The sequence below is a fragment of the Penaeus chinensis genome, chromosome 35 (genome assembly GCF_019202785.1).
Source record: "Penaeus chinensis breed Huanghai No. 1 chromosome 35, ASM1920278v2, whole genome shotgun sequence".
Lineage (NCBI taxonomy): Eukaryota > Metazoa > Arthropoda > Malacostraca > Decapoda > Penaeidae > Penaeus > Penaeus chinensis.
Window position 1 is genome coordinate 22,580,813 of NC_061853.1, and position 15,000 is coordinate 22,595,812.

The window sequence follows — 15,000 nt, forward strand, 5'->3', positions numbered from 1 at the left end:
CTTGTTGTTACTAATTTATATATGTGTGGATATTCTTTGATATAATTATACTTTTCACTTGGTTATAATGTTTATGTGTCAGTTCACTATATCATGTGTAAATTATCAGTCCTGAAATATTATATATGTATATATATGACCATCTTTTTTCTATTGTTTTTCAACAGATTTAGGGGCCATTGAGATCCCTTGATATAAAAAGTGTTAGTTTTGATTTATATGTGAGAATTGATGGTGAGGATTAAACCTGGTTCAGATTTTGGATACCTTTTCTACATGTTGAAACCAGGAACTTTATAGATATGTAAATAATTGTAAACATCATAAATTCCTGTGCCTGTTTTTGTTTACTTTATGGAGAAAAGAATGAGATTTATTTGGTGGACTTTCATTACTAGAGTTTTCATTGGAAAAGGAGTCATTCTTGTTACCAATACACTGATGGATCGTCACTGCGGTAAGGATTTACCATTTTGAATTTTGTTTGTACGCAAGCCTTTTATGGAATGTTTTTTAGATATCCTTAAAAAAAATTCTTGATTTTGGGGGGCTTTATCAGTTAATTGTCTTATTTTCAAATCATTTTAAAGATTTATCAAATTGATAATTAAGAAAAGTCTTTTTGCATGGGCTTTACCAAGTTACCGGCCTTTATAAGTTGATGGGAAGCTCTTTAGTAGCTGCATCTTTCTTCAGTAACATCTACTTTGGATTGACAAAGATAAAACGGTTAGAATGCATTGTTTTTAACTCTAATTTATTCAAGCTGGGTGATGCTCTTAAATATCATGGTGAAATTGCACTTATGTTGGATGACATTGATCCATGTCATAAGCCTGATGGCCAGGGTGACACCTTGGGAAAATGGCCACGACCATAACTGTAGCCCGGGTGTGGACCATAGTGCCTGTCTCACCAAACTTGAAATTTACCGGCAATGAACTGGCTAAAGGGTTTACCACCTTACAGTCTGATGCAGATGTGGCATACCAGGTCACTGTAATAATTTCTTTTTACTCAAAATTTGCACAAAAGATTATTGTATTGTATTTCAAAAATTGACAGAATGCATCTTTAGAGGTTTAATTTTCTCGGTAATGCAAAGAAAGTTTTGTCTTTGGTCAACTGCATCTTTAGAGGTTTAATTTTCTCGGTAATGCAAAGAAAGTTTTGTCTTTGGTCAACTCTCAGAAGTTTGTTCATATTTCCAAGTATAACATAAAACTGGAGGTATTTTGCAACCTTTTTACAGTCATCAGGTGTTGATATTGGACAAGGAAGCATGTATTTATTTGAAGGTGGGTAGTGAACATGTTTTTGGAATGGAAAAATGGAAAAAGCCTCTCATGATTCATACTCATTGAATACTTTTTGTTGAAGCCGTTGGCATTATACATGAGAGGCGTTTTTCCTTTAACTTTCCAAGTTACTAAAATTAAGATGGGAAAGTTGGTTGGTTGAAGGCTGAGGTGTAGTGGTGCATGTAAATATCTTTTGTAATTATGTAATATTAGTTCACTGATCACTTGAAAATCCCCTGAAAAAAATCACCAAAATGAAAATGGTTGATTACTTCACAATATGATGTGCCTCAAATTTTATGCTATTAAGTGTAATGAGCTCTCTTTGTTCACAGACAATCAGCTTACTATTTAAATGCAATGTATTGTTCTTTTACCTGATTGATCTCTCCTCTTATGTTATAGGGAATGAGCATCCTTGCAATAAAATTCAATTATGAAATATCAGCATTGTACAGATTACATGTATTATGCTTGTGGTTCCCTATAAGTAAAACATCTTATTAGAAATTCAGCCTTTGTATATTTATGTGTCAATAATTTTATTAGTTAGCACATATGTTGCTACAAGAATAGAATCATATTTCTTAAAGGAGGCACACACTTTAATTTATAACCTTTGTATGAGTATGAAAAATACTGGCAACTGTTAAATGGTGAAAGGAATTTATAATGATGCACTGGTTACTAAATAATAACATATTTGTTTTTTGGATGTGGTGAGAGATCTAATTATACTTCTTTTTTTTTTTCAATAACCCCAGGTCCTTGATAATACAAAAGCAGAGTGTATCTCTGTAATTGATAATAGAATTATCAATAATTGTTGACCTTCATAAGTCTCACCAGATACTGCAAGGGTAGAAAGGGGTTACTAGGGACTTAGTAGCCGACAGAATTAACCTCAGTGACAGACCATATAATTTATCCCATCTTTCTTTCAGTAGCTTATGTAAGATAAACTTCTAGGTAGAATATGTAGATAGGTGTGTAGAGATCTAATGGTTAGTGAGGAGTCACAATGTGTGTGTGTGTGTGTGTGTGTGTGTGTGTGTGTGTGTGTGTGTGTGTGTGTGTGTGTGTGTGTGTGTGTGTGTGTTGTGTGTGTGTGTGTGTGTGTGTGTGTGTGTGTGTGTGTGTGTGTGTGTGTGTGTGTGTGTGTGTGTGTGTGTTCATGTGTATCTATAACAAAGATATACAGATATAGACATACACAAATGTAGACACAGACACGTACCTATATGCAAGCACACGCACTCGCACTCGCACTCGCACTCGCACACATACACACACACACACACACACACACACACACACACACACACACACACACACACACACACACACACACACACACACTCACTCACTCACTCACTCACTCACTCACTCACACATACACACACACTCACACAGACACACACACTCACACAGACTCACGCACACTCACACAGACTCATGCACACTCACACAGACACACAAACAATCTCTCAGACACACAAACTCACACAGACACACGCACACTCACACAGAAACACGCACACTCACACAGACACGCACACTCACACAGACACGCACACTCACACAGACATATGCACACTCACACAGACACACGCACATTCACACAGGCACACGCACATGCACACGCACACGAATGCAAATGTGAACTCTCACACTCACACTCACACTCACACTCACTCACACTCACACTCACACTCACACTCACACTCACACTCACACTCACACTCACTCACTCACACACTAGCACCCTCACATACACTCATGCACATGCTTTGGAGTAGACTGTTTTGTCTGAATGTATGTGAACATATATATAATTGCTATATTTGCTTTAAGCTGCCATAGAAAGTTGGAAGATTTATTCAAATTTCTGTTAATTTTAGTTAATCAAAATTCCATATAAATATTCTTGTTCATAAATTTGAGCATTTTATTTGGTGTCTGTTATTAATGTAATTAACGGACCAGATACATCAATTTACATATGTAACCTTTTATTAAATTTCTCTTGTATATCATCATCATGTGTAAATTCTGTAGAAAGAGAAATTTAGCAGCCTTTAATAAAGTGAATATAGTCTTTACATATAGATCAGTACTGATAAGTAGATACTAAGAGCAAGGTACATTTGGCATTTATTTTCTGTTCCCTTTGTTGAAACAGTGGCTCAGAAAATATCATAGGATTCACTAAATGCAAGTTAAACTATGAGCAGAACAGGTGCGTCCTGACAGCCTTCACGAAACCAGCTCATGATGCAATGCGGTGGTATAATTTCACATTGACCTCCACTAATGATCTCGGGAAAAATGTTCAGCATTTTTTCATCGATCAGTATGCTTCAGGTTTGTTAGTGTGTAGTTGCATTGTAATGGTTAAATAACCACAGGATCAGATCAGCACCAGCCTATGTATATATATATATATATATATATGTATATATCTATGTATATGTGTATATATGTTATATTTTTTTATGATATACTCCCATGCATACCCACCCGCATGCAAACACTCACACCAACATTCTCACATGCACATTCGCTCACATGCACAAATGCCCACATGCACCCACACGCACATGCACAGGCACAGGCACGCGCACACACGCGCACATGCACATGCAACGCACACGCACTTGCACAGAAACACACATTTCTGTGTCTTGTTTTTCATTTTCATTTTTTATTATTTTTCAATTTTTCAGTAGACACTGTAATATCTATTTTGAACTTGTGGATACTTAATCATTGATAGATCTAAGTCATGTCCAGCATTGGCAGTAGTAATCATTTGCTTCGATTACAAAGGTAAGTAATGAAAAAGACTATCTTTTAAGAATTTGCAAAGGATTCCTGAAGCCCACCAGTGATTCTCATTTAGAACAACAGTAAGCATCAGTTTGTATTGAACTGCCCTCGTGTTTATCTTCTCAGATTATTTGTCCCTTGAGGAAAACACTTGATACCTATTTGTGGCAGGAAAACATTCCATAATAAACAAACAAACATTAAGAGTATAGTATAGTACATGTACTCTACACCTTCATCAATATATATGTCAAGAAAAAGCTCACATGTAAAAAGGAAAGCACATACTCACTTTAATACACACTTGCCCACAGTTGTATTCCATTGCGTCCAAGTGATCCTCGCCATCAATTCTCCATGGATAATATACTGCCAATAATTGAGTTTGGTAATCTTTTCTCCTACAGTTATTGCCCAAAGAATCAGACTGGCAAGAATTGGTGCTTTTGGGATAGTACAGATTTTGCTCAAAGGGATGAATGGATCCTCACATTCACAGCACACAATGCTTTAAGATCAGGTGTTCAGTTTAAATACAATATCAGTGTTTATGAGAGTGGTAAGTCTTTGGAGTACAGTTTTCTTTTTTTTTAAATTTTTCTTTTCTCTTTTTTTTTTCTCTTTTTTTCAATTGTAAATATTTGGTTCTGTCTCATCAAAGTTGGTCTTTAATGTATATTTTATTTTTTAGATTTGTTTTTGTTTTGTTTTGTTGAGACAATGTTATGTTTAAAGCAAGCACTATAGTGAGAGATATATTTGATGATATAGGCTTTTTAAGAGGAAAATCATAATGAAATCATAGATGTACGTAACAAAAGATCACTTTGAAAGAGAATTTTCTCCTCAATATATATATAGGTCATTCACCTTACGTTAAAACAATTTCAAATTCTTGATTACCTTATGCGTATGTTTGTTTTGCAGTACGTCCATACATCTTAATCACAATATGTAAATTCTTCTTCTAGTGATTCCAAAACCAGCTGAGGAACTGACTGCTCATGTGGAAGGCCCCCATAGTGTAAAATTAAGCTGGAGATTACCCTACCCCATAGACACATTCCCAGGAAAAATCATACATGAGGTTTCATACAGAGAACGGCCAGAAGACAGCTCTCTCGAAGATCTTGAGTGGCTTGTGGTATGTAGTGCTCAGTGATGCTTTGTCTGATAAATGTCTATCCCCATATTAAATGTTTGAGAAAGGAAGTAATGGAATAAATTTTTTAAGTAGCTTGAAAATATTAGAAGCAAAATTTTAAACTGGGATGTATAATATATCCAAAATTTCAAGGTCAGTATTTGAATATTAAAATGATAAATAACATTCTCTCTCTCTCTCTATCTCTATCTCTATCTCTATCTCTATCTCTATCTCTATCTCTATCTCTATCTCTCTCTCTCTCTCTCTCTCTCTATCTATCTTCTCTCTCTCTCTCTCTCTCTCTCTCTCTCTCTCTCTCTCTCTCTCTCTCTCTCTCTCTCTCTCTCTCTCTCTCTCTCTCTCTTTCTTTCTTTCTTTCTTTCTCTCTCTCTCTCTCTTTCTTTCTCTCTCTCTCTTTCTTTCTCTCTCTCCTCTCTCTCTCTCTCTCTCTCTCTCTCTCTCTCTCTCTCTCTCTCTCTCTCTCTCTCTCTCTCTCTCTCTCTCTCTCTCTCTCTGAAACTGTGGTTACTTAATTAGTAGGTACAGGTTACCACTGAATTCCTATACATATGTTTGCATGTCTCACCTTTTTATCTTATAATTTTTATTCTTTCTAGGACTTTATTTTATTTCTAAATTTAAACTTATATTATTTCAGGTTAGTGACGAGTTGATTTTACCACCCCGTTTTACCAAGCTGATTTATAATAAAACTGTAGAAAATTTATATGCATATATGCAATATGACTTCCGCGTAAGACTTCACACTGGAACTGGGAAAGTACGTGAGCATATGTGGTCCGATGCTGCTGTTACCACACAGAAAACTGGCCCAAAATGTAAGTATACTGTAAACTAATATTTAAGTTTCTGTCTATTATGGACCTTGATGGAGGTAGTTTGAATAAAGTTGAAAATGAAAACCACAATGGATTATACCCCCAACCTCATTCTCTTCCACAGTGCCTACAGCAAAGGTTCGAACAGATATTGGTACATTTGAAATAGAGCAGAACGTCAATTCCCGAGATATATATGTGAATTGGCAGAAGATAGATTTTGTATTCAAGAATGGACCTGATTTTCATTATGAAGTTGAGGTATTTGATGCCGATACTGGAAGGTGAGTTTGTGATTTTGTTTGTATATATAGTATTGAGTTTTATTTAGCAAATGATGTAAAAGTACTTAGACTGATGAGTATTATTAATTCTTTGAAGAAGGACTCACTTTATTTCTTTTCCTTTTAGACAAATTAATAAAACTGTGGGAGAAATTGAATTACATGAAGATTATGCGAAGTTCCTCAACATGGAAAACAATATGAAGTTCAGGTAAGCATTGCAGACCTCCATACATCTTTCTTTGTGGCCCTTCTACAACTTATAAGTCCTCTAACATGAAAAGGTATTTTGGTGCTAATATATATTCATACAGTACATACTGATATTATTAATTTCTTTCAGGTTTGACATCACACCAGTGAACAGAGTAGGTCCGGGTAGTGACGAGACGAAGGCAACAGTCATTGTGCCTGAGAAGAGTAAGGTGCTTACATTCCCAAGTCGTTTCCAGGTCATTTTCTACAAGGAAAAAAATAGCACCATCTATGGGATCAAGTGGAACATCACTGAAGAGAAAATTGAGAGCCAAAAGATTGAGTCTGTGTCTATTTACTGGTGCAAGAGGAGACAGTATGAAGAGAGATGTCTGGTGTGTATTTTTTATTTCTTTATTTACTTTCCGTTTTGGTGTTTAGTGATAGTGAAATGCATTAATGTTTGCTATCATATTGTGGAGCTTTATTTGCCAGTCTCTCATTTTGGTTTACAACAACACCAACAATAACTACAACAAAAATGAAACAGAAATAAAAGCATTAGATTTATTGATATATTATATTTTACATCTGTCAGCAGGACAACTTATATATTCATAGAAAAAATGTTGTATACACAAACTAGATTTATTGATGAATAGTTGATTTATTCTATTATAACCATCAACAGGACAAACTTGATTGGGTGAGTGTGAACCCAAGACTAACAATGAAGAATATCACAGATTTAGAGAAGGACACCATGTACATTTTTGGTATATCAGCCAACTCCAATAAATCCTCCAGCGGCATTAAATGGATCACCTGCATTGCTAGCCATGGCAACAAGCTACCTCCGATTGATACATTTGATGTAACAGAAGTGTAAGTTTGAGGAGTTTGCACGTGTTTATAGATTTGGAATGATTTATATAGGTTTAGAGTTGAATGTAGGATGATATTATGTGTATCTAGGTATGATGTAGGCATTGGATCATAATTTCTGCCAAGCTAAAATGCTCTCATGTTGTATGCTATGAAGAGTATGTCTTGAATATAACTGGTTTTCTCTATTTATGAAAACAGATTTTTTTTTTTAAGCAAAGGAGATATAGAATCTGTATTGTTGTAGCAAAATAATAATTATTTCTTTTCTTTTTTTACAGGTCTTCTACAGAAGCAGAACTGGAATGGAATCTTGGCTGTAAAGATAGATCAGCAGATCCTACTGGTTTTAATATTTCATACTGCATAACACCAAGAAATGAGACTGATTGCCGGAAAGATTCTGGTAAGTTTTGAGCTTGTGGTATCACAAGGTATGTACGTATGTATGAACTTGGTAATGTTATACTATTACAGTAAGAAATTTAACTCATCTTTATCATTAGAGTGTTATACTCTTAATATGATGACAATATTGTAGGTGTGCAGGTATATTTCAGTGAGTTACTGGTATTTATTATGCAGGATGGGTTAATATCATTAATGTATTCTTATTAATTTATCTATAATCTTGCATACTTTAGTTTATTATAAGATACCTGCATCTTATTACACAAGAACAAGAAAGTTCTTGTGTAATAGAAATATGGGATGGGAATATTTCTTAAAAGAAAAACACTCATTCTTTTCAGACATGCACTACATAGCTGTGTCAGATGCCAGTTCCTATAGAATCAACGTGACCTCATTACTCCCATATACGAGATATATCTTTAGTATTGCTAGTCAGTCAGAACTTGGGATGAGCAGGTGGAGCAAAAGTTTAATATTGGAGACAAGCCAGGACAGTGAGTAATCTCTTTGAAAAGAGTATTGATGAATTAATTTGTTATGTCTTTTGCTGATATTTTAAGATTTTCTTTTTGATATCAAGAATCATGCTTCCCAAATATGAAATTGATAATGCTGATTATACTCTGCTTGACAAAAGATAACATTTGCCTGCTCTTCTGAAACAACCAATACCTGTTTCTTTATCCAGAACCCAGTGGACCACCGAGGAATGTGAAAGCAGTAGACAAAGGTCAGGAATGGATCTATCTGGCTTGGAATCCACCCCGTCCTGAGGAACGGAATGGTGTCATTGTCACCTACAAAATTAAATCGGAACCGGCAGTGAATATAGATTGGCCAGTGGCAAAAAATAATTCAGAAGTTGTGCAAGTAAGTTTCTCTTATGGTGAATTTAGTTCATGAGTCAGTTTGATTGCATGTATATGTACATTCTTACCTTGATTTGAAATATTTATGTCACTACAGTTGAGCTTTCTTGAATATGGAAATAAAGGAAGGATAAGCTCAAATAATTCCAAATTAGTAAAAGTATTAGGAGATAAATAAGTCATTGATAAATAAATGGCTAGAAAGGCACAAAGACAGCAGGCAGAACCATAATTTTTGCTAGAAGTTATTGACATTTCCTATTTTTACTCATTGTTATTCTGATGTATTGTATTTTCTCGTCTGAAAACTGTTATGTGATTGACCATTATAAAGCAAAGTTTTCCTTGTTTCTGCCTTTGTACAAATGTGGTAGTTGTTAAACAATGATTATCAATTTAATTGTAAAGGTAAGCATTGAATATGTAAACATTTTTATCATATTATTCTAAACTACAAAGTATTATATGATATGTCTAATTTATTTTTCAGTATAATATCACCTGGCTTGGAAGCATATACCAAATACAAGTTCAAGATCGTGGCATGCACACAGAACCAAAATTGTGGCAATAGTTCTGTCACTTATGAAACTAGAACAGGCATTGGAGGTATGTTGTGAATAACTCTGTATTGTATTAATGTTTTCAAAACAGTTGTTATCTTGGTACATTATCTAATAATGCTTCACTGCTATAAAAGTTTTGCATTTCTATTATGATTTGAAATTTTAGTTGATAGATTAGGTGCTTTTATTGAATGACCCCAATTTAATGAATACAAATTACTGCATTTTATTTTCTGTTAGTTTGATGTACTTAAAAAATCTTCATATAATAGTTTATGTGTTATAAGATTTTATTTCATGTGTTATTTTTTAAATTTGAGAACTAGGAGGAAAAAAGGCATACAGATAAATTAATGAATAAAAAAGATGAGCTTTGTAAAAAGTATGTTGATATGCTTTTGTGAATTACAAATAGGAAGGGTAAAAAGCAATGGTCTCAAAAGGAAGAGAAGTTAAACGTATATGATACCTGCCATAGGTTTCAGGCTAACTGTGGTCGCATCCACAGGGAAGGGATTGGTGTTAGTCTGGGGTGAGAAGGTTATTTAAACTTGCTAGTTGTTGGTTAGAAATATGTAAAAGGTGAAAACGTAATGATTAAAACTTTGACACTAATCAACAAGAAAAGAAAACAAAAATGCACATATTGTGAAAGATTGGTTGATAACCTGCACAGAGTGGAAGAAGACTGATTGAGAGAAGGCAAATACTACAGAGTGTTAATGTGGATGTTTAGCCTGTGCGATTTCATAGCTGGGAAAATATGCATGTTGGTTCATCAGAAAAGGGTGTGCTTTAGAAATCCCTGATAGATTCTCCTCGTGTGTTTATGTTTGTATATATGGATATATATTTATAGTGTATGTATGTATGTATATATAATTTTAGACATACAGCTAGATTCAATTCCCTCTTTTTTTACCTGTAGTTCCTGGCCCAATTGAGGGAATTTACGTGAACGATGATCGGCTGCAGTGGAACCACGATGAATGCAATGGACCTTCCTGTTACTATGAGATACGTTACGGACCTGAGCCAAAGGAGACGTACATTTCAAAAAAAGGTAGGTTACTATTTATGTTCAGCAAAAAACATATTTTTATATGTGAATTCATATCTATTAATTTCTCTATAATATAGGTATAAATTATATATATTATATGATTAGGTATATATATGTATATATATATATTTATATGTATATTTATGTATATTTATATGCATACTTTTATGTATATATATGTGTAAGTATATATGTGTATGTATGTATATGTATATGTATGTATGTATGTATGTATGTATGCATGTATGTATATGTATATGTATATGTATGTATATGTATATGTATGCATGTATATGTATATATATGTATATGTATATGTATATTTAGATATATACATATATATACATATATATGTATATATATGTATATATATGTATATGTATATTTAGATATATACATATATACATATATATGTATATATATGTATATATATGTATATATATGTATACTTATATGTATGGATGTATATATATGTATACTTATATGTATGGATGTGTATATATATATGTGTATATATGCATATAAATAATTTATATGAGATATTTTCATAAACTTCTCTTTTTTTCAACCAGGCCAAACAGCAGTCAACCTCAGAGACCTTGGCATCAACTGCACAGAACACAATGAGAAAATCCAAGTGGAAATCCGGGCTGTGAGTCAGGATTCTCAGTTGGAAGGACAGTGGATGGAGAAGTCCATGAAATGCCCGATACCAGGTAGCTACAGTGATGGCCATGTTTTTAGAAATTCAGAGAAAAACAAATTTTTTGTTGTCCAATATTCACCTTACAATCAGTATAACACAATTCTGAATCTTCTAAAGATACCTTATGGAAATTATAATCCAGTGTCTGCTTTTACTGGGCACGTTCCCTTGAGGACAGGTTTGAAAGATATAGTCTACCAAAATGTACCTTTAGGGCCTCCTTTAGGAACTCAGTATTATAGGCCTGTGGTAAATTCAGGTCAGGGAGTACAAGGTGATAGCGTCACGTCAGATATGAGGCATGAAGGAGCAAACAACTATGAGCAGTCTTTAGGTATTCCTGCTCTTCCTAGTTTGATGACATTTAGGAACACTAATTTAGGACAGTTGATCTCTGGTAGTTTTAATTCACCATCTGTTACTAGAAATACTTTGAATCTGATACAGTCTCTTGATGGAAGTACTCGGAATAAGTTCAGAAATGATTATGTTGCACCAAATGATAGGACACAAACTCCTTCAGTCAAGAGTATATTGTACAGAAAGATGTCACCTGCAACATTGCCAAACCCAGGATGGAACATGGAAACAGGAGGGACACATGATGATGATGTAAAATATGAAGGTTTGCCTCCACAGAAAGTAGATAATAGGATTAGAAAGTCTGTTTGTCCCCTCATTAAATTGATGAACATGCAGGGGGTGGAGGTACAACTGAATACTTCAGGGGGCCAGTATGAATTAAACATAAAAGGACATGGTGGGCTTCTCAAAGCCCTGAAGGTTTTACATTGTGCTCACAAAAAAAATTGTGAATTGAGAGATTTCGATAAAGAGTCAGGAATGGCAGGTAGTGTAGCAGGAAATAGTTTATTAGATATGAAGCATACAGCATCAAAAAGTGATAATTTTATGTCCCAAGCAGATGTAGAAATAGAACAGAGGAATGAGAATTTTATAAGTGAAGTACCTTATGAAAGCCTTACTGTGGACAAAAATGATCTTGCAAGGATGACTGAGGGAAATTTAGAAAACAGTTCTGGGACTAACTATTCTTATTTAGGAGAAATGAGTTCTTCTAGTCCTCATGAAAGAAGTGTGCAGCCACAGGCTACACGTACCAGAAGAAGTACTAATAGTTCATCAGTCATTTTAAAACTCCTCTCAGAAAATTCTAAAAATATATCAATTAGTGTCCCATCCAGAATGCCAGAACAAAATAAAAGTGACATTAACATTCATGTTAGAGAAAGTGACAGTCAGAGAGTGCAGACAACAGATGTAGTTGGTGTAGAAAGTGAGGCAGTGGCTGCAGATAAAAATTCCAGGGGACACCCTTATCGTGAGGAGTCTGTGATTCATCAGCTGGGAATTATGGGTAATTTCAATGGTAATCTTGCCAGGGTTAGATCAAAAGATATTGGGCAGAAAGAATATCCAAGTGATACATTACCTAGCAATGAAATATCTTTAACTGATGTAGTAGATGGCCAGGGAGTTTCCTCTATAGATGAAGATAGATTAAGTTCATCAGGTGATAACAAGTTAGATGGAATGAATGGTAGTCAAAATAAAACTAATAAAGAAACTCAAAATAGCTTACAGGAAGATTGTCTCTTAGATGAACTTTCAAAATCAGAGGCAGTTAAGATTCGCTTGAAGGTTTTAGATAGTCAGCATTATGAATTTAATATTCAAGGGCCAGGGGGTCTCTTTGATATACTGGAGAAAATCTACCATTACTCAGGCATAGATGATGTGAAGAGCTTGGATGTTGAAAATGACTTTGCTAAGGCAAAAGAGAGCCAAAATAGAAGAGAATTTAGAGAGGATAAACTTCAGTCTGGGTACCTTTCAATACCTAATGAAAGATCAGTGTCAACACATGGGACTGAGGGAGATGTTTATGAGGCAGCTAGTACTAACCTAAATTATGCAAGAATTCAAAATTTAAACCAAAATATTCACAATGTAGATACCATACCAAATCTCGAAAATGAACCAAGCACAGATGGTAAATCACAATATGTACCTGCTGCAGAATTTTCTGATGGAACTGGTTTAATAAGCCAGCTTGATTTGCCTCACTATATTAGGAGAAGTATTGCATCTGCAAGCCCTGCAACAGTTGTCAATATACCAGATTTTCAAACTGTTGATATCACAACTGAGTTAACACCTGATCAGAGTGTAGAAGCATTCCATATAGATAAAATAGCTGAAGATGAGATGAATTCACAAGAAAATTATGAAGTAGTTAATTTGACAGAATCAAGTTTACAACTTGAAAACACCACATGGAATCCAGTCAATGGAAGGGAAACAGGAAGTTAGAATCAAACTGGTGCAGTACTTGTGTGAAGGTAGAGCATATCAGGAGGAGCTAGTAACTACAGTTTGGCCATTTGAGAAATAGAACAATTTTTCATTAGTAAAAGAAGCAACAGCAGACTGTGCTGGATAGTAGGGCATCTAATGTGAAGATGACATAACATTGAAAGAATTGGAGAAAGGTGATACTTAAGATTTTTTTCATGTGACCTTAAAACACTAATTTTTTTAATATGCCTAATAGAGTCAGTTGCATTTAGATATGTAGAAGTTTCAGATCAGAAATGAAAGTATTTTACGGTAATCAGGGGTGATTTCTTTGAGAGAATACATTATATAGACATATAGCTTAGTGGTAACATATCTTGTAGTTTTGAATTAAGCTAGGTAGTTTGTGCTATCACTATTTCATTTTAATACATTATTTTAATATTCATAAATTTTTTGTTGTTTTAAAGTTTTATGTTGTAGGGTGTCAAACTGTGTAGAATATAGAAATTAGGTATGAAAGAGTGCCTAGAGATTATACAAATATGAAACAGGATTTAACATTATTTTCAGTGTATCCATTTTTCTTATTAGTCTGCAAGGGAACAACAACATTCAAGGAAAATGTCAAAGCAATTATGAATGTCATTATTCTTATTAGTACTAACCCTATAGTAGTTTTTAGAAGCCTTACATTCCTTTAGTTGCTTAATTGTGTTAAGTGTAGCGGTGTATTGATTTCTGCAAGTGAAACAGACCTTCTCTCTCTCTCTGTTTTTTTATTTTTTTTTATTTTGTTGTGATTATAAAGTTGAGGGAATTGCGGTGCAGTGACATACAAACTTTTATGTGTGCAAAGTGGTAATTTGGCGAGGAAGAAGACTTTCCCACACCGTTTTCCGTAGATGTTGGACATTGTTGGTGTTGGTTTTGTCAACTCAGAAGGAACATTTATTGAGGAAAAGTAACTTCATGTGAAACTGTGTGTGGTTTTATTCCGGGCCACCAGAAAAAATGTCAATTTTGATTTGAAATACAAAATTGTATTTGATGGTGGATTTACCAGTGCCGCATTTGGCAGTGTGCTTTTTCCATTGAAATTGGTCAGAAGAGGTGGTATTTTGTGGAACTTGTGAGAATGACACGTTGTTGATGGATTTTTTTGTGGCGCAAAGTTAATGGGACAAAGTTGTCGCGTATAACATCGTATTCTGTGCAGTATCTCCCCAATGAGAGTTGTCGTTTTTTTGTGTGTCTTGTTGTGCATTTTTAGAGCATAGCATGAAAATGTATGTTGGGAAAAGCTATACCATTATAATTCAGATACAGCGGGATTAAAACAAACATTATTTAAAGGTTTACAAGAAAGGAGTATGTAATAGGTATTAAATAGAGCTTGTAAGTGTCTTTAGTCAAACATGATTCATAAATATTTATGCCTTCTAGACCAAAAAAAAAAAAAAAAATAATAATAAAAATGTTAGTTGCTTATGCTATACCTACTACATCTTCTTTATTGACTAATATCTTATATGTTTACTAATCTTAATTTTAAATATTTATATATGGATGTTGTATCTATA

General features: G+C 34.2%; 1 protein-coding gene across 1 annotated transcript in view; it reads left to right on the forward strand.

Annotated features, from left to right (window-relative positions):
* Positions 1–15,000, forward strand: part of LOC125044198 — a gene marked incomplete at its 5' end in the record, with an annotated part of 58,261 nt that overhangs the window by 14,930 nt on the left and 28,331 nt on the right. Inside the window, 14 exon segments of the mRNA XM_047640693.1 lie at positions 4,538–4,689; positions 5,102–5,274; positions 5,936–6,116; positions 6,241–6,400; positions 6,528–6,611; positions 6,744–6,990; positions 7,287–7,480; positions 7,762–7,886; positions 8,233–8,388; positions 8,583–8,764; positions 9,254–9,265; positions 9,267–9,372; positions 10,258–10,392; positions 10,965–11,108. Of these exon segments, the coding sequence (XP_047496649.1) occupies positions 4,538–4,689; positions 5,102–5,274; positions 5,936–6,116; positions 6,241–6,400; positions 6,528–6,611; positions 6,744–6,990; positions 7,287–7,480; positions 7,762–7,886; positions 8,233–8,388; positions 8,583–8,764; positions 9,254–9,265; positions 9,267–9,372; positions 10,258–10,392; positions 10,965–11,108 (2,051 nt within the window).